The 22704-nt window shown below is 41.4% G+C and overlaps 1 protein-coding gene across 7 annotated transcripts in view; it reads left to right on the forward strand.

Annotated features, from left to right (window-relative positions):
- Window positions 1-22704, forward strand: part of NOL4 (nucleolar protein 4) — a 211946-nt gene that overhangs the window by 177736 nt on the left and 11506 nt on the right. For all 7 annotated transcript variants that reach the window (XM_081097326.1, XM_081097325.1, XM_081097331.1 and 4 more), the window contains one exon: window positions 13769-13949. In XM_081097326.1, coding sequence (XP_080953452.1) covers window positions 13769-13949 — 181 coding nt within the window. The remainder of the gene's footprint in view (window positions 1-13768; window positions 13950-22704) is intronic.

Genomic DNA, 22704 nt, shown 5'->3' on the forward strand with positions numbered 1-22704 from the left:
AAGCATAAGACGGGGATATTATGTAGATTTAATTTTTTCTGCTTGAGAGAGAGAGAGAGAGCTCCTACAGACCCCTTGGCTATGCATTGCAGTCCTGCGCACAGCTCCTAATGGAGGCCATCTGTGATTAGACTTGTAATAAGTGCTTTTTAATGATGGGTAGGAAACCAGTTAATGATGAGCTGCTTCTTGAAAAGCACTGTCCATTCATTCGCTGTCAAGTGCTGACCGCGCTTTAAATGAGTCCACCCTGTTCTAAAATCAAACCGAAATGAACCCGCGTTTGTGCATCTGTCTTTTGTTTCCCTTATGGCTTCCGCTGAATCTGAGAGCACCGGCACATTTGCAGCGATCCATTCACTATCCAGAGGCCTTCAGCAAGGCCACTTCTGAAAAGCTTATGCACCTTAGAATGAAGGCAAGCACAGCAGCATCTCGAATTCACCCCCAGACAAGACTGGGGCTGCTGGCCACGAATTCCTTCCCTTCATCCCTTTCTGAGCAGCCCGCTCAGGACCAGGAGAGGGGCTGCCACTCTGTCCTTGTGACATGCCAGGGCCTCGTGTTCTTCCAACCCAGGATGAGAGGTAAACGTAGTGGGTGCTTTTGCTCCTGTTCGTGAAGCCCAGATGCGGACCCTGGGGCTGGGCCGCAGCTGTGGCCACAGGCTCCCATGTGAAGATGAGTCACACTCGTTAGGTCTTTGGTTATTTCCAGGAATAGTTGTCACGACTTGCTTCAGCAAGCCAGAAAAGCACTGCTCCAGTATTTCTGAAAAGAAGCAAAAAGAAACAGAATTGAATCATGCATTTCTCAGTGCACTTAAACCCAAGTCTATCAAAAGAGTACAGTGGGGGTGACCCATGGGCAGTGGACTGCGGAAGTGTTTTGTTTGGCCTGGACGTTGCTGTAAAATGTTTGCCTCTGAACGCTTCTCAGTGGTACCTGTGCTCTTGAGTTCACCACTGTCCCCAGTACTTCCTGCTGTCCTATCCCAGGATCTCCTCACTCATTTATAATCCTCGCCTGGCCCCTAGAGGCAGCTGAGTTTGGCATCTGAAGTGTAGCAAGACTTTGCTTTTCAGTATTCTTAGTCTTTTATCACCTGAACATACTTGCCAAATTTGTGCTTTAAAAATTAAAGCTTTGCTAATCCTTGGAAAAAATAATTGGGGTGAGAAATAAGATAGTCTTTAGATGTTTTGCCCATTTCCACTTACACAAATGCACAGAGACTGCCTCCTCTACACATTTCTGTAGTACCCTAGAAAATTATGTGAATGGAACAGGAGTAAGGAACCTATTTAAATTGGGCTCTTTCCTGTATTTTAGCCTGGAAAAAATGTGTTTTTGCCCTTGAGAGGATACTGGCTATATTAGAAATAATACATATATTAATAAGAACATGTGAAGACTATATGAATACTAGAGGCCCGATGCATGAAATTTGTGCAAGAGTAGGCCTTCCTTCCCCCGGCTGCCAGCACGGGCTTCCCTCCGGCCGCCGGCAGGCACCTGGGGCTTCATCTGGAAGGTTGTCCGGAAGGATGGCCAGTCTAATTAGCATATTACGCTTTTATTATTATAGATAAATCAAACTCAATTAGGAACTTTGGTACAAAACATGAAAGGAAAACAATTGAGCATAATCATTTCTTTACCTCTTGGCATGTGTCCATCTGTATTCAGATGGAACGGAATTGCCTGCGACTTGGGGGGAGTTCAGAGGGAAAGAAGCCTCAGGGTCCCCAAGTAGGTGAACACATCATTTATGCTCGGTCGTAGCCAAGACGTGTTTAGTTTGTAAATGGGGCCAGAGCCCCTAAGCTGGGATGATATTTATAAGGCAAAAAATTAACTAGTTAATTAATTAGTCTCTGGAAGTGAAGGGTGCCTGGGACTCAGCACCCTGAAAGCAGTGGGTGGGAGGCAGCCACCAGCAAGCACCCGCGGGCACACAGCTGACAAGCACACTGTGGAACCAGGGCCTCACGGCGACGTTAGTCTTCTGTGGAATTTAAGAGGCTCAGACTGTTTCTCTTTTCTCGGCGGTGGTGGTAAATACTCTCCCCATTAACATTTCACTCTACGGTCCTCAAAAAGCTTTGCAAAGACGAACATGAGCCTATTGAGATGGATTCTGCAGGACAGACAGAACTGTGTCCCTTTGTTAGCCCAAAGGCACCAGGACAGAAAAGGAGTGGAGGGTGAGCCCCCACATTTAACTGCAGCTGTGGGTGCGCCCCTGACCGAAAACAGGGTGTCTCACAAGCTGCTCCCGGGGTCACAGGCAGGACTGTGCCTCACTCCCGTGGGAAGGCTCACAGAGGCAGAGCAGGAGGAAGGTTTAGCTCATTTGCATAATGTAGGCCCCTGGAAATTAAAAGTATTAATCACCTTGCTAATTCTGTATGGACATGAAACACTGCTGGTCAGCAAACCCAGCTTCCTGCACAGCGCCTGGGCTGAAACTAGCAGCCAGTCCACCCCCGGGGAGTTCTGGGTGAAGATGTTGCTGAATTCATGGGGAAATATCCCAGGCCGTTTCATTGTCTTGCACTTTATTTTTATTTTAAAGGCTGTTTTAGGATAAAAACAGCCCTGCCTTCGTAATAACTGAATGGTGTTTGTAATTGAAGCTACAGTTTAGTGCGGTTAGCAAATTTTACAAGATTAAGAAACAAGTTTGAGTTTCTGCTTATAAACATCGGAAGATATACCTAAAAACAGATATATTTACTGTGGATGCAAAAAATATCAATATTTAGCATCCATTATAGTATTTTGTCTGAAGGAAACATGAAAACAGGGTACTTTTATTTGAATTTTTCTCGATTCTGTTGCCACAGAGAAGCACTGGGTATTAGCACAGTATCGCTGGTTAGACCAAGCTATGTGAATGCTTCCATGACATAATTAAAGCAAACCCTGGGGCTCACCGAGGTCTTTGGATGTGAGAAACGTTTCAGGACAAGTGTAGAATGGATTTCTGTGCTCCGTTTACACACACACACACATCTAAATCACATGATTGCCTCTTTTTTATCATTCCATTTTTGGCTAATTGGCTCATGTATATTTCTCAGCAAGGCCTTCCCTCTTGGACATCCATCTCTAATCATTTTTTATATCATCCTGTATTATTTTATTAACGGTTATCACTGTCTGAACTTATATTTTTTCACTTCTTCCTCTCCTCTGTCTCCTGTTGCATGCCTCTAGGCCCCTGGAGGACAGGGATCCCGTCTGTTTAATCTGACGATAGATTCTCAGCACCCGCTGTGTGCAGCCTAGCGAACAGAGACATTTGGTAGGACATTGCTTAGACAACTCGCTAACCAGTAACAGTGATTGAATAAGACTTTGTCCTGGGTTGTGCATGGGAGGTCATGAAAAGGGTGCCTGTTGAATATGACACAGGCCTGCAGCTCAGGAGACTGTATCGATGAAGGCATCACGAATCGAGATCAAGAATTCAGGAGGCAGAGCAAATTATGGCTGAGAAGTGAGAACGTGAGAAGATGCAGTGTTCAATTTGACAAGCTGAGTGGGAAGCCCCTCTGCGGCATGTAGTGTATATCCGGCAAAGAGCTGAAAATGTGGACCGGGGACAGGTCTTCTTTATAGATGTGGGTTTAGATTTCGAGGTCTTCAGTGCAGAAGGGGGTCGAGGAAGACCTAAACGGGATGAGATCTTTCCGGGAAAGGAAGAGACGCAGAGAGAATCAGAATGGAAGGAAAAGAGAAACTTAGTCAGACTGATTCTACCAAAATTTATCCTGGAGTTGACGGCCGTTATATAATCAGCATCTACAGGAAGGGAGCCGCTAACCTGCAAACACAGGTGGCACTCAAGAACATTAGTGTGTTTACTTGTGCGTATTTTTGATAAGTCAGAGAACTTCTTAAAATTAATGACTTCCTGAATAACAAATGAACTTCTCGTTGTAGAGGCAAACAATTATAAACTTTATATCTGATCTATGAAGAAATATGCCAACAGTGGTATTTCTCTTTCTACATATTCTACATACCCTACCCCCACAGTCACCGTGCTAAACAGGAGCACTTCACATAACTAAGTTGTGAGTAACAGAAGCAGGACTGGTGAGGGGAGCATTTTTAACAGCAGAGCGTTTACGTCTGTATTCATGTAACACCCACATGTGGTCAGGCGTAAGCAATGTGTTTTAAATTCATCGCAAGGTTATTTATTGTTAGATTACTTCCCGTTGTCTGATGCATGTTCCCTTTAAAACTTAATTTCACATTAATGTAAAAGCATTATCACTCTGCGATTCGAGCCTCACCATTTTCATGGCTTTTATAATTACCTTAATTTGACTATTTCATAATTAATATACTTGAAAACTCAGAATGGTTGGGTAATTTTTATGCCCAGTTGAAACCAAATTAGAATAATCCATAAGCTTTTATTCCAACGTGTAGGAATTCAGATCTCAGCTATAGGGCTCCTGCAAGGCGTACAGCTCAGGTGGACTCACGTTTGCTGAATGATTGATCATAATGGCCAGCAGAAGGAGCTCAGTGTTGGTGTGACCGTGGGGAGGAGTCCTTCCTTTGCTCCGGCAACCAGGCCGTCTCACCTGCTTCTCATTTTGAAACCGTCTATGATTACCTCCCAACATCGGCGTTGAAACAGCATCGTTAGTCAAGTATCTAGCCTTGCTCAAAAGGAAATGAAAAGGACGAAAATAGCCATGACCAACTTTTTTTTTTAACTTTTATTTTTCAAGTGTCTGTCGGCCAGTTCAGCCTAATCTTCTTTAAGTCCAAAGTGAAAACTCTCAAGACCATACTCAGAAGCGTCATCGGATAGATGGGTGGGACTTCTCCGCTGCTAGTGGGGGTGAGGTTTTTGGGGTACCGCTGAAATCAGCATTTCTGGAGGCCCTCACGGGAGGATGAGATGGGGTAGGAAGCTTTATTTATGTGGAATTGCACCCCTATGTTGGCAAAGTCTCATTTCCCTTAACCCAGTCCTGGAAGTGCTGCAGCTGGCAATTCAGTTGGGCCGGAAGCAGAGCCAGTGTCCGGAGCATCCCTCTCATGGGGAGCTGGTCCGGCAGAGCATCTGGCTAGTTCCCGTCCAGCAGTCCAGTGTGTGGGTCCATCAGGCTCTGAGCCGTGTGGGCAGATGCAGGGGAGCCGAGGGAGCGTGCCCCCCACAACAGGAGTCCCAAGAGAACCAAGAGAGCTTATGTATCTCAAATCTCTGAGCATGTGGTGGCCACACCTACTTTGGCCACTGACCTGTTCCCAGTGTGACTTACAGGAAAGAACCTCCCCAGCACCACCCAGACTTTACTGGGCATGCTTGTAGATTGCAGCTTTCTGGCCACGCTGCACCGATGGCACGTCTGTAAAATCTGGCATTCCCTTGGCTCATTTTCTCTTATTGATAACTAGGTTATTACATCCGCATCATTGGATTCAGGGTAACTGACATCTGGAGTAAATAAATAGGATCTGAGAAGTCACGTTTAAAGTACTCGCCCTGAGTTTTGTTGACTTACGCTTCTATAGCAATCTGTGGCAATGTATCCAACCATCATTTTAACATAAATTGTAGCCTGACCTTGTGCTTTGGGAAAACATAGCCATGGACGTGAAAAGAAAGTCAGTTTGTTTCTCTTATTTTATCTTTTAAAGTGGCATGCATTATTTTTTACTTGATTTGAATGAAAATGTTAGTCAAAACAGGTTAATACCCGTGAGTTTAGTTGAGCATTAATCAATAATATAGACATATTATGTGGACAACATAAATTAAACATGTAGCTTTGTTATCAGTCATGACCCAGAAGAAACTAATTAAATCCCTTTATAAATCCCCTTTATGGATCACAGATTTGATTACATTGTAGATAAAATAATGTATCTCTTGCTGCCCAGCATCATACTCTAGATAACCATTATGTGGGTATTAGCCTTAATCTGCTGACATCACCGTGTTAATAGGATCTTTATGTAACAGCTAATGGTGAACTGCTCTAAAAAGTCTTATCAACTTCCACTATGCCTCTCAAAGTTTAACATACAAAGCATTTCTTCTGAATTTTTAGTCAGCTGCAATGTTTTATGGCTAAAGATATATGGCTATAACTATCATGGTTAGAATCTTGCTTGGAGGGAATTTACTAATTGTTAGAATGTAGTGGTGTTGGCACTGTTTAGCCTCCCCATCTTCAATAGGATATTTAGCTCGAGGTATTTTATCTGTAGCAAGCATGTCAAACAAGGCGTGTGGCCCGCTGGTGCGAGTTTGACATGCTTGATCTATAGCAATCTGAAAACTAAAGAACTAATGTATATACAGTCGAGTTATTTTTCTCTCATCGGTTACCTTTTATTCCCTATGTGGTTTTCTTGCATATTTTCATAAAAATAATTGTATACCAGAGAAGAGAGATAGGAATTTCATATAGGTGCCCTGCTTCTTCTTTGTTTGTTTGGTTGGTTTTTGTGTTATGTATTTTTTTTTTTTAGGCCCTCTAGAGCAGTGATGGCGAACCTATGACACACGTGTCAGAGGTGACACGCAAACTCATTTTTTTGGTTGATTTTTCTTTGTTAAATGGCATTTAAATATATAAAATAAATATCAAAAATATAAGTCTTTGTTTTACTATGGTTGCAAATATCAAAAAATTTCTATATGTGACACGGCACCAGAGTTAAGTAAGGGTTTCTCAAAATGCTGACACGCCGAGCTCAAAAGGTTCGCCATCACTGGACTAGAGGATAGATTAGAGATTTAGCAAGAAAGACCTTTTGTCAATCTGAAATTTAAGTTAGTAAGGACGTGAAACAGGAAAATACCATATTTCCATATTTCCCGTTACTTTTTATGAAAGCCATTTCTAAGCCTGCTTTATCTAAATAATACTTTTTTATTTCACACAAAAAGAACAAAAAAATGATAAAAGAAAACTTTTAAGAAAAAATGTAGTTTGTTTTTAATATTACATACATGTGCTAAAATTCTGAAGACTAAAAATTAAATGACAAAATATCCTGGTAGGATAGAACACGTACAATAATGAGAAACTTACTGCTCACTGGTGCACAGACAGGGCAGCTCAGGCGGCTCCGAAAACTACAGTGGCCAGGTTTTATTTTTCAGTTTAGTTTATGATCAGAGGATGGAGCGCGCGAGAGAAAGTGGCGGAAAGTGTGGTGGCGAGATTGATCTCAAACTCTGAGGAGCTTTGGATGTCAGGAACGTTGGGTTTTCATCTCCAGGGGAGAAAGGAAATCTAAGATTTTAAAGAGACACCGACATGATAAGTGATGGATTTGAGAGGAGGCAGCTTCCGAGATGGAGCTGAGAGGACGGGGTGTCCAGAGCGAGAGAGGAAAAACCTTGGCATGACGTGCTGACCAGGACCAGAAACGCTGGTGCTAAAACAGGTATTGTTTTGCCTTTTAATTAAACATTTTTCAACGGGTATCTGGAAGAAAGAGAAGATACATTCAGTTTCAAAATGTTAAACTTGACACGCCCGAGCAATAGGAAATTCAGGCACGAGCCGCAGAGGGAAGGCTGGGAGTGGAAGGAGGAATCGGGAGGAACGGATGTACAGTTACTACCAGAAACCGGGCAGGCCAGAATCACCAAGAGAGAATGTTGTAAAGGGGATTCAAAAAGGATTTCAGGACTTTTTACAAAAACCAGTACAGCCCAATGGCAAATAGAGGGGTGGTTTCAAAGATGTTTTAAACTCTTCTAAATGTAGATTTAAAATATATATATATATATATATATATATATATATATATATATATATGATTAGAATAACATATTTCTTATACCTAAAATACAGGGTGGGGGAAAAGTAGGTTTACAGTTGTGAATACACAAAACACAGAGTTTATTCTTGTATTATCATTCATTAATTGTTGTGTTTTCCATGCGAACTGTAAACCTATTTTCACCCTGTATGTTAAAGTTTAATGTTAAAGATACCAATTTGGCATTGTGTATTAAAATGGAAAGACTTTATTAAAACTGAAAGAATGTATTGGGGTGACACTGGTTGACAAAATTGTACAAGTTTCAGGTACACGGTTCCACAACACAGCTGTACACTGTACTGCGCATTCCCCACGCCCAGTCAGGCCGCCTTCCAACTCCATTTATCCCCCGCTACCCTCTCTGCCTCCCCAGCACGCTCCCTCCAGCCATCACCACACTGTTGTTGGTGTCCATGAGTTTGTTTCTTTTTCTTTTCCTCAGTCTCTCCAAACCACAAAAAGGGTTTGAAGGTTAATGAAAATGAAAAAAAAGGAAGCGCACACATTTATTTTGAATATTCTCAGATCAAATGCTAGTAACTTATGACTTGAGATATGTAAGCTGCTGAGGAATCCTCTGATTGTCGTCAAAATTTCCACTTCTCTCGTTTCCACAGTGATGTTCCGTTTGAAGGAAGGGTGTGGGGCAGGGAGGGGATATCTGACTTCCCTTTGATGTCAGTATTAAATAAAACTGAACGCTTTTTCTGAGGGGAAAATACTATGATGTGCATATAAAATTATTTCCAAAAAGTTTATATCTGTAATCAGATTTTAGAACCTCAAAGAAACCGTACTTTTAAATTTTCATTTTGGTTTTATCAATAAAGGAACTCAAAATTGCATGTTAGAGACCTATAGAAAAAGACATTTACTTTTTAAATTAGATTTTTTTTTGGTCAATAGCTAAATGGCAGAGTATTACATTTAAAATGGCAATTTAAAGGTGCTAAGTCTCTACTTTTATTTTTTAATAATAAAACGTTATGCCCCCCAGGAAGAATGTCAGAGTAGGTAACTTTGCAGTGAACGTGGTGACTTCTTGCCAGCCATTCTTTTACACATATTTGAGTTGGAGACCCTACTTATTTTGTAATTTTCTTTAAGGCAACAGTACTCAAAGCTTTACTGTTTATAAAGTCATGTGAGTATGTGTGTGTGAAAATATTGCTGCAAGGAGAGTTTGTCAACATGACCTGTTCTTCCGAGATTTTGATAAAACTCTGGATAACAGCTGTGCCTTGGGGATTTTGGTTTCTCGAGTCAGAAACCAAATGTTATTTCAAATCTGATCATGGTTTCTTGGATTTAGACAAAACGTGCCTGTCCTTCTTATCTTAGTGGGTTTGGGAGCATCTTTGCAAGGACGTATCTTCTGTGTTGGCGTTTTAATCATTTGTGGGGCCAGCAATTGCAGGAGGCTGTACGGAGTGCTTCCGACTATATGAAAGGAATTACTTCCTGAGTGTTATTACATATCTGAGTGTGTGTGTGAGTGTGTGTGTGTGTGTGTGTGTGTGTGTTTGATGGCATCACAAGTCACCTCTCATTATCCTAGGTAATCAGCACACTTACTTTGAGTGCATGCAGTTTTTTTCCTAGGAAAGCAGTCTGAATGGGACCTCTGATTCTCCCTGATCTTTTATGAATTTCCCTGGAAACGCATAGCGATGTGCTTAGTTCTGGAACAATTACTGTCAATGGAAGAAGAGAAGCTTTTAGAAAGTAGACACGTTTTCCAGCAATTTATACGTGAAGCATATTGCACTCCCTCAGCCCATCTATGCTAATAGAGCGAAGGAGAAGTTCAGAGCACTCACTTAAGTAAAAATGCTCTGTTACATGGACTACAAAGAACATGTAAAGGCAGGAGACGTCCAGTAACAATCTTCTAGACCAGCGGTTCTCAGCCTGTGGGTCGCGACCCCTTTGGGGGTCAAATGATCCTTTCACAGGGGTCGCCTAAGACCATCGGAAAGCACATATATAATTACATACTGTTTTTGTGATTCATCACTATGCTTTAATTATGTTCAATTTGTAACAATGAAATTGGGGGTCACCACAACATGAGGAACTGTACTGAAGGGTCGTGGCATTAGGAAGGTTGAGAAACACTGCTCTAGACAGTTCAGGCGAATGATGCCAGCATCATCCATGGGTTTCCTATTTTGCATTGATAAGCTGATCTGAGGCCTCTGCATGTTTCTTTACTTTTAAAAGGTGGGTCCCTAGTGCCCTGACCAGCTCAATCATGAACTAAAAATGTAATTTGACAGTGAGGCAAACTCCGTGGAGCTTGATGCCTTGCAAACTCCAATTGCTGTAACAATGCAAGTAAAAGGCAAGCAGAAGAAAGGTAACTGGATTATTGAATCTAGCAGTAAGATTATTGTTTTGATTAGCTTTGTAGACAGAGAAAAGCTAATGAAAACGTCAGTAGATGGTAGAGGTAAAGTCTAAGAAAGAGTAGAGATCTTTGGAAATACTCTCTACTCTTCCCATTTTAACTTTTTGGAAACCTACTTTCAGAAAGTTGAGTGGAATCAAGCAAATCTCATTAACAACAACAGCAACAAAACTTGTCTAAGATACTTGAGTGAAGGATTCCTTAGGCATTTCGGTGGGTTAGGAACACCACCTGTGTAACCCAAGTAGCAGATGAGGTTCAGCAAACTTCAGTCTGCCTCCGTCCAGTTTCTGTGGGTCGAGTACAAGGGAATACTGACCAGCCTCTCAAACAGTGTGTTCATGGGTGGGTCGCGAGTAGACAGTGTTTACTCATCCAAACCATTTTCATTCCTGCCCACATCTGTAAGTAATCACCCATCCTATTTGCCCATTTAAAAAATATGAAATACATAATATATATATATATATATATATATGATATATTTAATTTTTAAAAATTAATTTATGGAATCATGTAAGCTTTATGCATGCAGCATTACCAACCATCAGGGTATGTACTGCATCCTGCTCACCACCAAATGTCTAGCTTCCCTCTGCCACTATACACCTTTATTGGCTTTGCCCTCCCCCACCCTCTTCCCCTCCAGTAACCACAAATCTGTTGTGTGCCTCAATAAGTCTGTTTTTGTTTTGTTTTTATATTTCACATCTGAGTGAGTGAAATCATAGGGATTTGTCTTTTTCCATCTGACTTATTTCACTAAGCATAATATCCTCTTAATCCAAGGAATGAAGACAACCGAAGTGTCCATTAATGGATGAATGATAAAAAAGATGTGCATACACACACACACACAATGGAATACTACTCAGCCATAAACGGTGAAATCTTGCCTTTGCAACAACATGGGTGAACCTTGAAGGGTGTATTTATTGATAAGGCCAGAGCCTAATTATAGAAGTCACCGTAGTGTTTCTTTTTTAAAAATATATTTTTTATTGATTCAGGAAGGGAGAGGGAGAGAGAAAAAAATCATTGATGAAAGAATCATTGATCGGCTGCCAGCCTACTAGGGATCGAGCCCACAACCTGGGACCCTTCAGTCTGCAGGCCAATGCTCTATCCACTGAGCCACACCAGCTCGGGCACCATAAGTGTTTCTTTAATCCAGGGGTGGGGAACATCCAGTGTGTGGGTTATATAAGGCCCGAGAAATCATTTGGTCTGGCCCTGCCAAGGCGTTAGGGGTGAGTTAATTAAATATCTGACCACATATTGCAGGCTAATTTTTAAATTTTTAAATTGATAATTTTGTATGACCTGCGAGTAATGTTATGAATATCCAAATGGTCCTTGGCAGAAAAAAACGATTCCCCACCCCTGCTTAATCTATTGTATATTTTTAATCAATGAAATCGGAATGAAAATGATCTGTATTATCTAGTGCACTTCTGGAGGTCATTCAGGCTACCTTATTGTTCTGGAATTTTTAAAAGAAGATTTGAAATTCGTCTCATAAAAGCTAGGATAGAGCCGAAACCGGTTTGGCTCAGTGGATAGAGCGTCGGCCTGCGGACTCAAGGGTCCCGGGTTCGATTCTGGTCAGGGGCATGTACCTGGGTTGCGGGCACATCCCCAGTGGGAGATGTGCAGGAGGCGGCTGATCGATGTTTCTCTCTCATCAGTGTTTCTGACTCTCTATCTCTCTCCCTTCCTCTCTGTAAAAAATCAATAAAATATATTTTTTAATAAAAAAAAAAAAGCTGGGATAGAAATTTTTCTGTTTGATTAAATTGCCTAGACATACAGTATTGTAACATATTAATATCAGCCTCTTTTGAAAATAATCTTCACAGCAACCCAGGGGCAAGCTGTCATTTTAAGACTTTGGGAACTAGCAATTATTAAAAAGTTCTTACTGAGGTAACATTTGACTTCAGGAGGTATTTATTTTTTATGCCATTAAAATCTGTGCTTCTTTGAAACCAATATTAGTGATCATTCAAAAGAAAAGCATTAATTAACTTCACATTAAACTTTTCCTCAAGACAATGCAGACTAGATTTTATTGGAATTTTCATGTGTTGTATTTCTCTACGTATAGTGGGCTGCCAAGAACCTTAATAATGTACATTTTTAAGTACAAATGACTCCCTACAAGGCCTTTTGTGATTATTAATGGAATCAATTATGTGTTCAGTGAAGTTACAATGGCTTGAAATAACAGTTAATAATGAAAGACTGAGGTAGATTTTAAGTATAATGTGTTTATGTTTAACAATACACATTCTATTATACAAAAAAACCAATGAGAAAATATGGTGGGGACAATGCCTTTTCACTTTCTGCTTATCATTAAGAAACTCTTCGTGTGAGTGTATTTGTTTTGTCATTTTCTTATCACAGGAAAGTAGGCTGGTATGTTTCAGAAGAGCCACCGATTTCCCCAGACTAGGAACTGAAATTCTATTATGCTGCCCAAGTTCTTTTCAATCAGCAAACGGGGAGGTTACACTGTTGGTGGAATTGTTTGAGGCCAGCCCCTTGCCAAGGGCCTCCAAATCGCTTTGCAGTACAGGATATTCTTCTCTGAGTCAGTGACCACAGACAGGTCTTTACAGCAAGAAGACCTGAGCGCCCAGCGGTGTTCGTGGTACTTCCCAGTGGTTTTCCGAGGGAGAGCACAGCACCCGGAGCTGCTGGTCTGGGTCATAGGAAGGGTGCGTGGCTGAGAGTCTAGCCCGTGAACGACTCCCCACCACCCCGGCCCAGCCCCTTGAAACCTCCTGTCTACTTTCTCTCTCTCTGAGTTTGACTACTTGAGATCCTCATATAAGTGGAGCCATGCAAGGTTCCTCTTTTTGTGACTGGCTTATCTCCCTCAGCTTTGTGTCCTCAGGTTCATCCGTGTTGTCGGCTGTGACCAGGTTTCCCTCTTTCCTCAAGGCCGGCTGCTGTCCCATTGTGTTTCTCTACCAGGTCTTTATCCGTCTGTCCGTGGACATGTAGCTCCTTCCACCTCTTGGCTATTGTGAACGACTCTCTTCAGACATTGAAATTCAGTTGGAAATCAGGAGTTGCTCCATCTCCAATGGCATCTCACGTTGTTGCTTTGCTTTCTTTTTTTTTTCCAGTTTTTAGCAAAGTTGTTGAAAATGTGCATGGTGCTGACTTCCTAGGGCCAGTGATGGCGAACCAATGACACGCGTGTCAGAGGTGACATGCAAACTCTTTTTATTTTTTGGTTGATTTTTGTTAAATGTCATTTAAATATACAATAAATATAAAAAACATAAGTCTTTGTTTTACTATGGTTGCAAAGATCAAAACATTTCTATATGTGACACGGCACCAGAGTTTAAGTTAGGGTTTTTCAAAATGCTGACACGCCGAGCTCAAAAGGTTCGCCATCACTGGCCTAGGGACTCGGCTTGTTTTTTTCCTTGTTCAGTGCAGACATGTGGGTAAGAATAAGACAGTCCTGCTCGCGGTCAAACCGCACGGGGCTCGGTAGCTAACGGACTGTTGTCATTGCAGGACAAGTCCGCGCCAGCCGACAAGCAGAGCAAACCGGAGGCGGCCCCGGCCACGCACGCGGCCTCCGCGGTGTCCGGCTCCCAGGAGGTGCTGTACATCAACGGCAACGGGACCTACAGCTACCATAGTTACCGAGGCCTCGGAGGGGGGCTGCTGAGCCTGAGTGACGCCTCCAGTAGCGGTGAGTCTATTATAGGCTATGATTTTTATGTCCATTGGAGGTAGTCAATTCTGTGAACCCGAGAGAAGAAAATGAGGATTTTGTTAAAGCAACAGTCCGTGCCAGCCTGCTAAACACAAGACCGTTTAATACAGAACATCCATCTCGCTACAAGGATGCCCCCTGTTCGTTGCTGTTTCTGGAAGTCGTAGCACAGGATTGCTGTTCTTATACCGGAAATAATTCTCAACCAGAGAAATAGCCTTTTAAGACAAATAGTTTTACATTCTCCCCCCAAAGTTGTTATGTACTATTCTTTAAGAATAATGACACATTTTCTTAATGTTTGAAGTTTTTAATTTCGAAATTTGAGGCCCAGGAACTTGACTGACTTGATGAAAAATGCATACACAGTCCTTCCTTATACCCAGGACCCTCCGGTTACAGTGCATCCCAGCACGGGTAGCATGCAGCTGTAAAAAGTAAAGAAAAACATCTTTATATGCGCCAGGTGATAAGAAGTCTGTGTGCCAATATTCATTCAAGAAGGACTTATAAAGTATCTTGAAAAGTTACATAGAGGCAGGGATGAGAGAGAATGATACCGGTGAAAGGAATATAAGGCAGAATTCTCTGCTTGCACTTGTTTCTATACTTGGTTTGGTAAATTTAACTTTGGAACAGCTTATGTATTTATATAATTAGGAATGAAATTGACTAAGAATCTCTAATATTGAGGGGAAACGATGCGAATGAACCTCATCCGTTTAAGTGAGTGGTTGGCATCACCTCAGAGAGGAAGGGACTTCTCCCAGTGACCTCAGAACTCACGCTCCACAGCGTGCCGGCGTGCACCCAACCTGAGGTTATTCCAGCAACCACTTTAGTATCCTGGTGCTGATGTCTGTGTGTTGTGGTTCAAAGCAAACTTATAATTATGTGGAGTCGGTGCAAGCTGGGATTTTTCAGCAGGAGGCCAAGTAGATACAGATGTAAAATTGGTGAGTTTCAGCAAAAACTCTGCCGTCTTGTATTTGAAATGTTAGTATAGGTGAGAACTGATATTTCCCTCTCTTTCCACTGAAAATGCCTGAAAAACGAAGACTAATTTGAATTCTAAAAGTTGACTGGGCTTGGTGGGCTTTTACTAGATTTGGCGGGGGCGGGGAGTGGGGGGTGTTGCATTTTAGTGTCAGTACCTGCACAGGATTAGGAAGCTGCGGTGCGTCTCAGCAGGGGCCACTCTGCTGGGAGGGGGGCTCCCAGGCCTGCTCACAACCAAAGGTCCTCCAAGGACAGGCCCCTGAGCTCCAGTTTCTATCAGTTGCCTCCAGCTTAAAACACACGTGTACGTGCACGCGCGCGCGCACGCGCACACACACACACACACACACACACACACACACACACACGTGCGCACGCCCGAGGTGCCTCAAGTAGAAGGAAAAAGGAGCTTATTTTGGAAAGGGATGTAGTTCCCAGTGTAGGTTCATTGAGCCTTCTCAGCTGCTTTCACGTCTTAATTTTATTTGGACAATAAATCTGCAGGAAAGAGCAAATCTGAGATTAGAAAAGGAAAACATAAACAAAAGCTATAAAGCTGGAAACTCTAATATTTTTTTAAAAAATACTTTACATATAGGTAGTTCAGAGCTTAACCACCAAATCAAAAAATGGGGTGGTGGGGGGAATAGAGTGCATTCATTAAAGATTTTATTGACACAAAACGTTTTGTAATTTAGACTTTAAAGAGCATTCATCTATTAAATTAATGTATTTAACATAAACTAATAACAATGCCTACTACTTATTGAGTCCCCTCAGTGTAATATCCATTGAATCCGTACACAGTATTACGAGATACATCTGCCATTTGGAGGAAATTTTCATAAAATTAAAATTGCCCCACATTTAAAAATAATGCCGAGGCACCACTTCCCTTTTTCCTAACATGATTGAAGCCTATTTGGGGAGGCTCAGAGGGGTTGAGTGACTTGCCCAAAGCCCCCCCGTAAAGGGAGGGCCCAGGACTTGCACACAGGCCTTGTGACATTAGAGTCCGCATTGGAAGCTCCTGAGCTAATAATCTGTGTAATGGACACAAGTACTGAAGCAAGTGACCGCCTCCGGTAAGTACAATATACTGTCTGTCTCCAGAAACTCTCCGAGTCTGAACATGTCATGTAAGTGAATGCATCACATTATACGGTCTCTCTTATGTCTGGCTTCTTTCACTTAGCATATTTTCAAGGTTCATCTGTGTTGTAGCATGTATCAACACTGCGTTCTTTTTTATTGCCAGATGCTCTATTCTATGGATAGGCTATATTTTGTTTAACCATTCAAATGCATGGGCACTGGGATATTTTCCACCTTTTGAGTTACTATGAATGATGCTACTATATAAACCTTTGCTTTACGTGTGTGTGTGTGTAATCAATGTATTGTGCTTATACTTAGAAGTGGAATTACTGGTTCATACATGTGCTAACTCTGAGTTTAACATTTTGAGGAAATAACTGAACATGAAATGTCTTTATGTCCATTTTATCCTTTTTAAATTTCTTTCAACTATGTCTCATAGTATCTATATATATCTATATATAGATATATAGATATATATAGATATAGATATATATATAAAAGGCTAATATGCAAAGTGTCCCCTCAGGAGTTTGACCGGGAGAACGGGAGTTCAGTTGCTCACTATGATGTGCACTGACCACGAGGGGTCGATGTGGAACATGTTGGGCAACCATTGGTGGCGGGGTGCTGAGGGAGCAAGGGAAGGAGGCGCCGGGGAGGAAGGGAACCTGATCTGCCCTGATCGTCGGCCAGGTCTAGGGACCCTACCAGTGCATGAATTTCATGCACTGGGCCTCTAGTTTATAATACAAGTTTTACTTTTTTTTTTTTTTTTTTTTTTACTGTTTAAGGAATTTTTATTAAAGCAAGTATTTTATAATCCAAATTACGTTTCCTTGCTCAGTTATCAATTTACACTTTTTATTTTTACTGCTAAATATTTCTCTGTGTGATGCTACTGTAGATGGAATGTTTTCATTAAAACGTTAGCCTACATTTTTCTGTTTTGGAAGAGTTTGTGAGGTGTTGGTATTCATACTCTAAATGTTTCATAGAATTCAGGAGTGGCCTGTGCCTGGGCTTTTCTGGGAAATTTTTGATTACTAACTCAATCTCTTGACTTGCTATAAAGTCTACTTATATTCTCCGATTCCTCTTGAGAAGTTTGTTTCCAGGAATATGTCCATTTCAACTGAATTATCTAATTTATTGATGTAGTTATTCATAGTATTCCTTCGTAATCCTTTTTATTTTTGGAAGGTCAGTAGTGATGGCCCCGCTATCGTTTCTAATTCTAGTCATTGGAGTGTTCTCCCTTTTCTTCTTGGTGATATTCTAGATAAAGTTTGTCAAATGCGGCCATCTTTTCAAAGAACAGCTCTTGGTTTCATTGATTTTTCTCTATTGTTTTCTACTCTCTTATTTCATTGATTCCTATTCTCATGTTATTTTCTTCATTTTCCTTACATTGTTTAGTTTGCTCTTATTTTCCAATGGTAAATGGAAAGTTAAGACATTTGTTTGAAGTCTTCTTTTCTCAGGCATTTACAACTATACGCTTCCTTTTAAGCACTGCTGTATCTGCATCACAAAATTTTGGTATGTTGTGTTTTAGTTTTCATTCACCTCAAAGTATTTTCTAGTTTCCTTTGACCCATTGGCTGTTTAGGTATGGTGCTCAATTGCCACATACTTGAAAATTCCCAAATTTCTTTCTGTTACCGATTTCTAGTTGTATTCCACTGTGGCCAGACAACATACTTCATATAATTTCTATAATCCTGTCAAGTTTATTGAAGCTTGTTTTGTGATCCAGATCATAGTCTGTCCTGGAGAATGTTTCATGTTTCATGGAGAATGTACCTGGGAATAATGTGCATTCTGCTGTTGGTGGTGGGGCATTTTGTAAATGTATATTGGGCCTAGTTGTTTTATAGTGTTTAAATCTCCTATATTCTTGTTGACCATCTGTCTAATTTTTATAGCCATTATTGAAAGAAGGGTATTGAAGCCTTCAAGTACTATTGTTGAATTGTTTACTGTTGCCTTCAATTCTGACAATTTTGTTTCCTTTATTTTGGGACTCTGTTGTTAGGTATTGATATTGGTGTATCTTCTTAATAGACTCACTCTTTTATCATTGTAAAATATCCTTTATCACTTTTGTTTATTTTTCCTAATATTAGTTATTTATGAATATCAGGAAAAGACAATGGTGATTTGGATTAGCGTGGTAGTACTGAAAATGAAGGTAAGCGGGCAAAGCTTTGGACATGGTAGTGACATATAGAAGAGTATGGAACAAATTGAGTATTGCTCACCTCTACTCAAATACAACCAACGTAATTTTTCTTTGATCCATAAATGGCTAAGTAATTTTGGGAGCCCAATGTCAAATGAATATGTGGGCCTTTTTAACATTAAGTATTTCAAGATGCTGATAACAGAGCATTAAACAAAGCTTGATAGAGCTCTTCTGAGCACAGGCTCATGTGGGTCTATACATGTTTAACACCCCACTCTTTTTTCTTTATTTAGTACGTTGGAGAAAGCATTGCATTTTCATGAAAAAGGTAGAGAGCTAGGAATTCAGCTCCTTCCCAATATGGACTTAACCCTTCCCCTTGCTACTATAGCAAGAGTCTTTTCTCAAATGTGAACTAAAGAAATTCTCTTCAGTTTAAGTCAAAAGCAGTTATTTGCTAAGACTGGTGTTTTGCCTTTTGTTTGTTTGGGCAATGACTTTGGGCTTGTCACTGAGTTACAAAGAGCCACCTCAGTTGTGATTTGCTGCATGCGTCCTGCTTATCCTGCTACGCCTGACTTTTCCCAGCAGATGGTCTGAGCTGTTCAATGTTGTTCTTTGCTGTATCCTTAAGGGATCTTTATCTCATCACGCAAAAGCCAAAAGATGTATTGACTAAGCACTCACAAAGTCAACCTGTGTGACCTTGAGCAAATCGCCCAGCTCTTCTCCTGACCTATTTCCTTGTAGCCTTTAAAAAGGAGCTTTAAATACCTTTCATCTCAAAAACCTCACTGCCTGTAGCGCTGGTGCTGGCTCTCGCCACTTTGATGTCTTTTTTTTTTTTTTTTTTTTTGGGGGGGGGGAGGAGGCTAGTTTTAACAGAAAGGCAGCCTGATTGCCCAGGCCCAGGATTGCCTTTACGTGGGGACTGCCTTCATAAATCCTTGGAACCCCAAACATTCTGACTTTGTTTAAAAAATGTTATCGTTAGCTTATTTTTTTATTTTTTAAGACATCAGAATAGTCATTCCCTGTAACACATGTGGAGCCATGGAGAAAGGAACTACACACATACACATAAATCTTGAGAGCTAAGCAGGATATAGACGATGCGCGTTACATGACATGCCAACACCATCTCTGAAGGCCAGCAACTCCAGTTAACCTAAGTGAGAGAATTCTTGACTTTAAAGTTTGCAGAGATGTCTGAAAAGTGTAGAAGGGAGCAAGGGCTTTTTAAAGCATTTATATTTATTTATTTTTCTTTATTTTCTTTACCATCACCATTTATTCCCCCTGTACCCTGTTCCACCCCACCCCACAGTCACCACACTGTTGTCCGTGTCCATGAGTTCTTCCTTTTCTTTTTTTATTTAATTATTTAATTTTTGTGGGAGCAACAACTTTTAAGAGACCAAGTTGAATTAGCTATACATCTGGCAATGTATAAAGCAGATGAAGACCACCAGAATTCAAACCATTAACAGAAAAACTGGGAAGTATGATGTGGATTGGCAGTGGCAGCTGTGGGGAGCTGATACAGAGTTAAGCCTCAGACTGAACTGTTGGTAAAATCACAAACAATTCCCAGCTTAGAGGGCACAGTCCTCTTAGCATAATTAGGCTTGACTTTATGAGGCTCTCTGGATCTTATCTGGGAAGCTAATGGGCTGAGGGAAGTGCAGGAAGTGGCCAAAACAAGTGAAACTCACAAGAACAGTGTAACCTTGGTAACCACTACCTTGTTTACCTCTGACTATAAAATAAAGGCTCAGCTTGCCTCTGGATCTTTCTCTGTGGCCTCAGCCAGGGACAGGAAGATCCACAGAGACTAAAAAGAGCTAGAGAGTTCTGAAGGCTGTCTCCGTGTAAAACGTTCTTTGCCGACTCCATCCACACCTTTGGGAACCCCTGGACCCTAGCAGGCAGCATAAATAGTAGGACAAAGATTGAAGGCGATACGGTGCTTGCAGGACCTTTTAAGCCAGTGTAATAGGAACATCAGCCCTGCAGACTGTACTGTGTTCAAGAAGAATGCAAAGGCAGAATGAGAAAGGAAACGTAACAGTGTTTGGATTTAACTTAAGTTTTTTGGGTCCTCGTGTTCAAATCACTGTAATGGGTGCTTTGTTAGTCTGTTCGGGCTGCTAGAATAAAAGTACCGTAGACTGGATGGCTTGAACAACAAACATTATTTCTCACAATTCTGGAGGCCGAGAAGTCCATGGGCAGGTGCCTGGATAGAGCCTGCTTCCTGGTTCTGAGAGGCTGTCTTTGCACTGTGTGCCCACGTGGGGGCAGGGGAAAGGAGCTCTCAGGGTCTCAAGTGTAAGGGAGCTAATCCCATTTAGGAAGGCCCCACCCTCCTGACCTCCCTCCTAAGGACCCCATCTCCAAATCCCATCACATTGGAGATTAGCTTTCTGTAAGTGAACTTTGAGTGGACTGCAAACAGTCTGTCTATAGCCGCTACTTTGAGAAACAAGGTTGAGGAAGGCAGAATCACTGACCTCAAGAAACTGACAGATCAATTATAGATAAAACATTTGTCCTCTTCTTGTCTACATCTCAAAATCCTTTAGGACTCTGATTAAATAGCACTTCCTCTGTGAAACTTCACCTGGCTACCTCCCACCCTTTGGGAGATGAGTCACTTTCCTGCATGTGCCTTTATTCTAGCACTTCACGCACTGACTTGCGAAATGTTTTCAAATATTTTCCCTACTCACTCCTTCAAAGCTGAAACTCTGCCTCGTTCACGGTGACGTCTCCTGAATAAGGCCAGACATATGAGTGCTGACTGTAGTGACATAATGAATACCTTTTTAAAAAATAGAACATTAGGTGCCCCAAATCAAAAAGCCACAAAGAGAATTATTTATGTATATCGGAGGGCAGGGTGAAGGGCTTCTCTTTGATAAAGCAAAGGAATTAGGAAAGAAAGACAGACTAAGCTGAGTAGACGGATTCTGTGGATGAAAGAGGACGGCTCCCGGGTGTTGTATAATTTTGAACACAGTAGCGGTAGGAAAAGTCTGCCCATGGCAGAGACCTGGTAGCCTGAAAAGGGTGCCCTTCAAACCCTCCATTAGCCAACCTCCATTTGTTTAGAGCTGGCAAGAGTCTGCCCCCAACAACCCAGATTTTTAAGTGGGAGTGTTATCACAATGACAGCAGTTGCAATTTGCATGAAGAGTTTATTCAAATTACCCAACTGAAGTGAGAAGCAAGCAAGCAGCCAATCCTCCAGTTATGATCACATCCAATTGCATAGGACTCCGGGCTGCTTTCTTCCTATGGGGAAGTTCACACTGAGCCGTCTACAGGGGACAGCTGTGTGATCCCCGGGATCTCAAGTGTAAATTATATGCATAAGACGTAAGTCAACTGCTGACCTTTCCCTGCCATGAGCTCCACTGGGCAGACTTCTCAATTTTTTTTTCCAACTCTGATATACACTGGGCCGATGGGCAGACGGAAATCTAACAAGACCAAATGGTAGGAATAATGACCATAATAACTAACATTTGTATGGCAACTGCTAGTTTGCCTGAATCTTGACATTCATTATCTTTATTCCCCACCAACCGTTCAGGATTTGTGGCTGTAAAGGTTCTTTGGATCCTGGCCGGTAGTTAGGAATTGAAGAAGGCTTGGCCTTAAGATTCATCCACCCTCCAGAGCTGGCCCATGATGCATAGCTGGCGTTGTACACGGACAGTGCTGTCCCTAGGCACCAGCATTTGGAAATGTCACTTCTCACTTGAGATTTTCAAAGAAGTGCTTCTGTTCATTTACTGTCTTCACTTCTCATCAACCATTCACTCTTCAATCCACTATAAATGGCTTCTCCCCACCATTTTACTGAAATTGGTCAGGGTAAGTTTATCAGCGAGTTCACTTAAAGATTATTTTTTCCATTTATCTTACCAGATTATTTTTCTTTATTAAGGTATTACATATGTGTCCTTATACCCCCCTGGTGTCTGTGCCCATTGGTTATGCTTATATGCATGCATACAAGTCCTTTGGTTTCAGTTATTTTAGGATTTTAAGAATTGCAAATAAGTTGTAATATAGGTATTTAAAACCTCTTTGACATTGGCTGGGATTTGTAAAACTACAAACTATTGACCTAAAGAGGTAAACCGAAGCAAGCTAAAACGGTGAGTTTATTCTGGAATAGCAATTCAGAACATGCAAATGGTAGCAAGCTACAGGGGAGTCGCTGGGAGTCTGGGCAGGGACTATAAAGAGGAGAGTTCAGTCAGATTCTGTTTAAAAAAATGGAGACACAAACAGTCCAGTTATACAAACAAGGCTCAATTTAGCTCATTTTGCAAGGCCAACAACCTGGGTCATTTTTTGTTCAGGCCTCTAGAAACCATAAGCAAAACTTTCCAAGGTTGATAGGAGACAACCTCTAGCATTTTTAAAATTTTT

Source organism: Myotis nattereri (genome assembly GCF_964212035.1).
Source record: "Myotis nattereri genome assembly, chromosome: 8".
Taxonomy (NCBI): Eukaryota; Metazoa; Chordata; class Mammalia; order Chiroptera; family Vespertilionidae; genus Myotis; species Myotis nattereri.